The sequence below is a fragment of the Girardinichthys multiradiatus genome, chromosome 2, assembly GCF_021462225.1.
Source record: "Girardinichthys multiradiatus isolate DD_20200921_A chromosome 2, DD_fGirMul_XY1, whole genome shotgun sequence".
NCBI classification, from domain to species: domain Eukaryota; kingdom Metazoa; phylum Chordata; class Actinopteri; order Cyprinodontiformes; family Goodeidae; genus Girardinichthys; species Girardinichthys multiradiatus.
Genome location: NC_061795.1, coordinates 42,874,239 through 42,882,675, shown reverse-complemented (window position 1 = coordinate 42,882,675; position 8,437 = coordinate 42,874,239). Strand labels below are relative to the sequence as shown.

Genomic DNA, 8,437 nt, shown 5'->3' with positions numbered 1-8,437 from the left:
TTATTTAGTTATTTTAGATTCCCTCCAGTATTTCTCTAGTTCCTCCGCTTTTCTGTGTTAATTAGCCTCCCTCCTTCAGTTGCCCTGCATTCTCTCTCCCACCAGCTGCTCCCGATTTCTGCTGATTAGCTCCCAATGTCCATTCGCCACCCTACCTCAGTATTTATACCCTCTGGTTTTCTTTGTTCAAGATCAAGATTTTCTTCTGGACAAGTGGGAAGACAGTGTTCTTTTTGGTCAGTAGTGGTTTCCACATTGAAACTCTCCCATGGAGGCCATTTTCCCAAGCTTCTTTCTTATTGAACTGACAGGCCTCATTTAAGGCCTTAAATGAGGCCTGTAGTGCTTTAGATGTTGTTGTGGGTTCTTTTGTGAGCTCCTGGATAAACACTTTTTGGAGGCTTACCACTGTTATACATTTTCGTTCATTTATGGATAATGGTTCTCACTGTGGTTTTTGCCAGAATCCCAAAGCCTGGAGGAACTCACCAGACTGATGAAAAACTCTTTTTTTGTTGTTGTTGCTCTTTAAGATCTTTTTTTTATGTTCGTTAAGTGCAAGACTCTTGTGCTGGCAACAATTATGGACACAAAGATTTATAGTTTAAAAGATTTATTAGCACAGCAGGACAATTCTTCCAGGTTCACGGTGGAGGTCTAGGTCTGCCCTGAGGAGGAGAGGTAAGTGGTTATTGTCTGTGGTTGAAAATGAGGAAGTGCTTTATAATAGATGGAGAAGGAGTCTTACTGTCGGAGTTGGTGATCAGGTTCCAGGGGAGGGGAGTATATCCAGTCTGAGGTTGACAGGTGGTGGTAAATGGCGACTGGGTTATTGTTTCCTTTGTATTTTCCATCTAGAGTTGGAGATCATGGAATGGAGGAACAATGGAGGGTGGACAGGTGGGTGACTGAGCAAAGTTGGTTGAAGGAGTCCAGATGGCTTAGATCAGGAAGGCAACCAGAGGAACAATGAGAAGATTTGAAGGAAGAGTCTTGATAGGATTTCCAATGCAGCAGGGAACAAGGTAGAAGAGGACTGGATGCCAGGAACTGAGCATAAATAAAAGAACTGGTTCCTACAACGAAAAACAAGGTAAGTGTCAGAACTTTGAAGAATGCAAGACACACAATTGAGTTAGTCCTGATTATGAGCACAAATGTTGACATTTCTTTCTGACATTTCTGTCTTTCTGGAAAGGACCATAGATCCTATTAAATGTATCCCTCTGATTCTGGATAGAACAATACATCTTTTTCAGAGTGACACAAAACATACTGGAAGATGGTCAGTGGTTATGAATGGGCAGGGCAACACGTTTCTTTTGCAACAATTTGGCCCAACTGGCCAGAGGAGAACCAAACCACATATTTTAATGATTTACATCACCCCAGTTCTAAAGTTCTTACACTGGCTCCTCGTATCTCAAAGAATAGACTTTAAATTACTTCTGTTAGTCTATAAATCACTGAATGGTTTGGCACCAAAATACATTACAGACGTGATGTCAGTGTATCAGTGTTGTCAGTGTTTTAATAGTGCTGATTAAAAAGTACACCACAGGTGCTTCTCTGATGTAATACCAAAGAAAAACGTGTCTGAGATTAAAAAGACCCACAGCTCCTGCATGAGGAAGGGATTCCTTACAGCTGGTTTCGTTTTAGTTCCTTTTGTTTCAAAACAGATTTATAGAAGCTGACTTCCAGGCGGACTGGGCATAAACCTGATTTGTTCTCTTTGTGTCTCTGCTCTGTTCTCTCTAAAACCCAGTAGGTCGTAGCAGATGGCCGCTCACACTGAGCCTGGTTCTGCTGGAGGTTTCTTCCTGTTAAAACTGAGTTTTTCCTCTCCACTGTTGCTACATGCATGCTCAGTATGAGGGATTGCTGCAAAGTCAACGCCAGTGACTGTCCACTGTCTCTACATGCTCATCCAGGAGGAGGGAATGCTGCAAGTCACTGACTGGATGCAATCTGCTGGGTTTCCTTAGATAGAAAAACTTTTTATCCAATGTGAATAAATAACTGAATCTGACTGCACTGTTCAATGATTAGGATTAATTGGAACGTATGAACCTGACTGTTATGAAGTGTCTTGAGACGACATGTGTTGTGAATTGGCGCTTTATAAATAAACTGAATTGAATTGAGTTTTATTTGTTTTCTATGTCTACAACCAGACACAGAGTTAATATCAGCAACTAAGTCAAATAAACTGGCTTTACTGAACATTAGATCTCTGTCAGGAAAATCATTTTTAATCAATGACTTCATTACTGACCACGATCTTGATGTTCTGTTTTTAACAGAAACATGGTTACATGAATTTAATGAAGCTCCCATTCTGATAATCGACGCCTCTGAACTTCAATTTTCAAACCTGACCCGACCCCTAACCCTTTGATCATCTTCATAGGAGGCAACTACATGGCGGCCATTTTGTGTCAGGTACTTAAACAGCATGTACTGCTGTTCCAACAGCTAGACAACAGTGATTAAATTTAAAAGGCAATTTCATAGACTTTTGAATATAGGCTGTAGTTAGCATTACCATTTTAGCTCATTTTAGCTTATACATTGTTTTTGCATAGTAAATGGGGTAAATTGATATCAGCCTTCATGCTAGTGATAGCCAATATGCTAATGTTAACATTTTAGCTTCTCTTTCTCATCTCTTCTCTCTTAGCTGAAGAACACATTGCCTTTTTAGGCAATTTCCTGTTTGTTTTTGTGTTTTTTCAGCGTATTTGTTGTTACTTCATACTTTTCTGAATTTCTTTCTGCCTTTTTTATATATTTTATCACTGACTTCAACTTCTTAGGCTATATTTTTGCTTCAGTCCATGTTTTTTCAGCTCATTTATGGGCAGCTCTTTCCTGCTTTTTTAAAGTTCTTGCATTTCAACAGCTCTTTCAACAAGTAGTTTTGAGGTAACTTTACATTGTTAAGCTGTTTTATAGCTAATAGTCATCCTGCTCAAACAGATCAGAGGACAGTTTTTCTTTGCTGTTTCTGCTATTTCTACTAATTTATCAGATTTCAGCAGATTTTCTGCCGTCAATTTCAGCTTGTTTCTGCCAGCTTTCAACTAAAAAATTCAGCTTACAGCATTCACACTGCATTTTCGCAGGAAATGCAAATTTTTCTAGTTTTTAATTTTGTTTTTATAGTCATCTTTTTAAGTATTCATTTTTTATCCTCTTTAATTATTTAATTACCTTAATACCACTGCAGTGCACTTTTCCTACAGCACTTTGAATTGTCTCGCTACTGAAATGTGCTTTATAAATAAACTTGCCTTGCCAAATAATTGTTACAAGAGAGTCTGTCTTATTGCAAGATCCTTCAATTATCTCTTAGACTGGCTTTTGTCTTTGTCCTGGCCCTTCTGGGGTTATGTCTGCATGCCCCAAAGTGTGATTGGAGACAGGATCTTGACTTGCAGGCCGCATATAATGACAAAGGAGAGGAAAGAAGCTTTGAGACATTATGCTGCTTCTGACTTTTTCCTTTGACCATCTTGCATGTAGATCATGTATTTGAAAATGAAGAAAATACTTAAACTTTCTCACTAATGTTAGACTAATTGCACCAGAAAACATGAAAATATTCATTAAACATGAGTGTTCCCAGTGTAAAGACCCCAGTTTTAAACCACTGAAGGTGCAATGTCATACTTGATCTCTACAGATAAAATTTCCAGGAAGACACAAAAATAAATGCTGAGTAAAAGTTGTCTGTGGTACAGAAGATCTGTGGTCCATCCCTTCAGTATAACGTCCCTTGTGACGTGATGAGATTGAGCAGCAGTGGTTTGACTTTTTCTCCCCTGCGGAAAATTTTAATATTTTATGGTTTTGTTAACAACTTTTTTTTTTTTCTCCCCTGCAGATAAATTTGGCTCGGATAGATCAATACCGCAAGAAAATTAAGTTCCTCTGTGAACAGTATTTATACGAGACGCAGCTCTCAGTACAGTCATAGAGAGAAGAAGCAGAAGATCATCACATTCATCATCGGCTTTCACCAACATCATCATGAAGACTCTCTGCTTGTCTCTAGGAATGCTGCTTCTCATTGCCTGCTGCTGCAATGCCATGCGTAAGTGGGCTGCTTGTCCTTTAATGTATTTGAATACATCTTAAATATATTTTCATACTGACTTGTTTTGCTTTCCTCACAGCTCAGGCACAGCAGTACAACACAGGTCCTGTGTGCTGCAACAAGTTTAGCTCTTTTGTAATACCAAAGAAATACGTGTCTGAGATTAAAAAGACCCACAGCTTCTGCATGAGGAAGGGATTAGTGTGAGTTTGCTTTTTATCCTTACAGCTGATTTTGTTGTAGTTCCTTTTGTTTCAAAACAGATTTATAGAAACTGACCTCCAGGCGGACCGGGCATAAACCTGATTTTATTTGTTTTCTATGTTCTACAGAGTAAAGACTGTAAAGGGACGATCAATCTGCTTCAGAGAGAGTGAACCGTGGGTTCTGAAGGCCTACAATCAAATGCAAAACCCTGAAGGCAGCAGTCAGCAACAGTAAACATCCTGAACCATATAAATGGGCAATACATTATGGAAATCCTAGGAGATTAAGGAGATCCTTCCTGCCCACAGCCATCAGCATCTACAACGGCTCTATGAGGAAACCTTCATAATGAGCTACAACAACATTTAATTTCCCTTTGGGATTAATAAATATTTTTTAATTGAATTGAATTGAATTGAAATGCTTGTATTTGCAGCAAATATGCTTTAATTTGTTTTATTATTCTAATAAAAAATGCTTTAAGAGGAGGTTGTTGTTGTTGTTTTTTATTTCATAATCTTGTGCTTCAAAAAGTGAATGGTCAGACACACGTTTGTAAATAGATGACCTGGAAATGCCGAATGTGACGCTGACACATACAGATCAAATTTTAGTCAGTTTCGGACGACTAAAACGTGTTGGAACTTTAATAGGGTTATTTACAAAGTCATATCTGTTTTACCTCTCCAAGGACCTTAAACATTCTTTATGGTGAAACCAAACAAACTGTATGCAATAGGGGGAGCAATAAATGAGAAATGATTTGCATTTAAATTAAATGTCGTACACTTAAAATAATAATCATATAAACAGATTTAAAGTCCATTACATACATTCCAGTTCAATCCTAGACATAAACACCACATTCAAGTTCAGTTTATTATGTCAGTTGGTAAAAGCAGGTAGTAACAGTGGACAGCTGATTGCAGCAAGCCGTTAATCTCTCATTCTGAGGACGCATGTGGCGACAGTGGAAAGGAAAACCTCCGTTTAGAGGAAGAAACCTCCAGCATCTCAGTGTAAGCGGCCGTCTGCCGCCACCGACTGGGGGGTTTGAGAAGATGGAGCAGAAGCACAAAAAATCACAGGAAAAGTCTGGTCCAGCACTGGTTGGAGTTAATGGCAGCTGTAGCTCTTTAGGATATAAAACCCATTCTTGGCAACATTTGGAATATGATGATAAACTCCAACCAGGGTCAAATATAACTCCAAGATTGTTTTCTTTCATCTTGAAGCTTTCATTTGCAGAGTTTATAGTTTAACTGTAAGTTTCTCTCTGAAGCTCATTACTAATTATTAAAAATAATCCCGACTGAAATCAATGAGTTATTATCAGAAATACATTTAGAAGTGAAGTAATCAGCAGTGATCAATCAAGAGACATGACAAGGTAAAGCAGCGTGTCATCAACAAGGCAGTGAAAATGAATTTAGTGTCGCTCAATTATCTTTTCCAGGAGCTGCATGTGTAAACTGAAAATAAAAAACCTCGTGGAACGCCATCTCTCACTATGAGGTTTAGAAACAGAGTTTTCCATGTTTACAAAGATTTCTAATACAATTTGTCCCATTTACAAATAATTCTGGAGATTCTGATGGAGATCACCACGAGTCTAAAATGCTTTGGTCAAATGTGTCAAAGCTGCACTTTGGTCCAGTTATACCAGATAATTTGTTCAGATCCAGGTTGCCTGTCAACAATTTCAGTAAAGCAGTTTTTGTTGTCCGACTGGATCTGAACCCCGACTAAAAATGTTCAGATATCTTATGATTGTTATAATTGATTAAAACAAGTTTCTCTAAAACTAAAAATGGTAACTTAGAAGTCAGTACCTGTTAATCGTGGCGGTTAATTCTCCTCAGAAGGGGTTGATGGCCCTTGATGGCAGTGGTCTTAAAGGTGAAGGAAAACAGCCGTTTCTGGAGACAAAAATTAATGTCAGGCAAATCGTTTTCAAACTTTTAAAAAGCTAAGCAGGTATTGGATCTGAAAAGCAAGTTATCAGGTTTAGTTGTGAAATTAGTCTGCTGAGCATTTCAGTGTCAACCAGGTCAAAACTCTTATCTTCTCACCAGCCGAGAGAGGATTATTGATTTATCTCTCCGCTCTGATGTTGAGCTACTCTGAAAGTTGTGTTCTAGATTTTACCTCCGATGTGGGAGTAGCAAACTCTACACAGTGAACAGATTGGATGTCGTGGAAATAGGTTTTGTCACACTGGTGAAAACTGAGTACAGGGACTTTGGAATGTTTTATCCTTTAGTATTTGATTGGAAAAACATGAATCTCTTGCCTGTTTTACGGATATATTGTAAATGAATAACTAGTAAGTAGTTAAATTTCCTCCATTTCATTCAAACATGTTATTTCTTCACAGTGGTTTTGGATTTGTGGTGAATGTCTTCAGTCTTGGTGGAGTATTCATGTCAGGATTTAACAAAATTACACTAAAATCAATTAAGATGGTTAAAATATCTGTTGGAATATCAACTAAAAGCACTATCTGTCACTTCAGATGTAACTTTTAATTTCCAAATAGTCATTTTAAGAAGGTTCAGAAGTTTAAAGTCTTAAAACAGTAAAAAAAAAAAAAAAAAAGAAAAAACCTACATCTGAGGGAGTTTTTGTAGAAAGGCCATTAGTTATAGCAAGACCTAGAATGTGTCGCATGTTGAGTAAAACACAAGCAGCTAAAAAGATGCAAAAACTCAGAAGACAAAGAATCAGGCTGATCTTCAAGGTTCGAATTAAAACAAACTAAAACAGTAATTCTAGGGGAACCTTATATGAACAAAGTCATTTATAAAACTAAGAGATAAATCTCTTAAAGTCATGATTTTGTTTAGTCGTCTGACCTACATACACAAACACTCAGGAGACAAGAAAGGTTTATTGAATACAATAATGGAAATGGTTAGTTTGATCTTGATCCTGACTGGGGACTTCTCTGGAATGCAGGAAAGGAGAGGTGAGTGGAGAGAAGTGTGGTGTGGAGATGGAGGAGAGCAATGAGGCAGCAGAAGGCGGAGGTCTTGGGGATAGCGTTGGGGGACGAACAGGTTGCACAGAGGTGAGGGGTGATGAGGAGTCTGAAGGTTGCCAGTCATGGGAATGATGATCCAGAGGTTATTGAGACTTGAGATCCAGGTAAACTCAGAGATGGGCTTGGAGTGCAGAAGCACACCTGCAGCAATCAGACCTCCATCAATCCAACAACTCAGGAAATGGTGCGCCCTCCAGTGGAGAACCTAGGGAAGTCCAAGCAGAACAAAACCACAAGAGCACAAACCCTGGATCCCTGGATTCCTGTTTCACATAGAATAGTTGTTATGGGTCAAATTCTGGTACTCAAGGGATGTGATATGGGTAAAAGAAATCTGTAAACCCCTTTGTTACTAATGGTGTTGTTGCTCTTTTACCAAATTTTCTCCATTTTCTGGATCAATATGTAAAGTAACTAAAATTTGGTGCTGAGGATTCAGTGCTTGTTTTTGTGTTAAACCTGGTTTCTGTTTAGAAAAACATACAGTTTTTCTCATCTACAATTAAATTGTGTATGAGATTTTTTTTCAGATTTAATTTTTTGAAAAAACAAATATTGGAAACCATGAAAAATACTTTAATAAGAATAAGTAAAGATCCCAAAAACCAAAATCAGGTGAGGGGAAGGGAACAAAAGAAACTGGAAAAACAACAGATGGAAACAAAAATGTTGACAACATCACAGTAGAAATCTAACAGGAAGTTCTGAAGATCTGACTCAGTGTTCTTTGAGGACCCAAATTAGGAGATGAGGCAGCGAGACTCAATGGCTGCAGGTGACAAAACTGATTCTGATCTGGGCCAATGTTCAACGAGTTGCTGTGATCTAAGGGTAAGGATGTAAAGGCTTGGATCTACTTCTGAAAATTCTGATATGGTAAATAAGCCTTGACTTTGGACAACAAACTAAGAGAAGCCAGCCTTAACAACAGTGCTAATATGAGATTCAAAAACAAATCGTAGTTTTCTGAAGAAACAAGCTGAAGATCCAGTGGCACACAAAATTCAACTAATAATCCATAACATCATGACACACAAATATCTCTTTAGTGTTTACAACTCATTGAACCTTTCAATAAAATATAA

General features: G+C 38.1%; 1 protein-coding gene and 1 long non-coding RNA gene across 2 annotated transcripts; one reads left to right on the top strand and one right to left on the bottom strand.

Annotated features, from left to right (window-relative positions):
• Positions 1 to 450: 450 nt before the first annotated feature.
• Positions 451 to 6,351, bottom strand: LOC124860613. The gene is made up of 3 exons (XR_007036402.1): positions 6,142 to 6,351; positions 749 to 1,076; positions 451 to 668 (listed from the first exon to the last, which is right to left on the bottom strand). It is a non-coding gene; the product is annotated as an uncharacterized LOC124860613 (long non-coding RNA).
• LOC124860607 (C-C motif chemokine 4-like) lies at positions 3,892 to 4,661 on the top strand. The gene is made up of 3 exons (XM_047354057.1): positions 3,892 to 4,099; positions 4,182 to 4,305; positions 4,435 to 4,661. The coding sequence occupies exons 1-3, from the start codon at positions 4,036 to 4,038 to the stop codon at positions 4,541 to 4,543; spliced, it is 297 nt and encodes a 98-aa protein (XP_047210013.1). The 5' UTR covers positions 3,892 to 4,035; the 3' UTR covers positions 4,544 to 4,661.
• Positions 6,352 to 8,437: the final 2,086 nt, after the last annotated feature.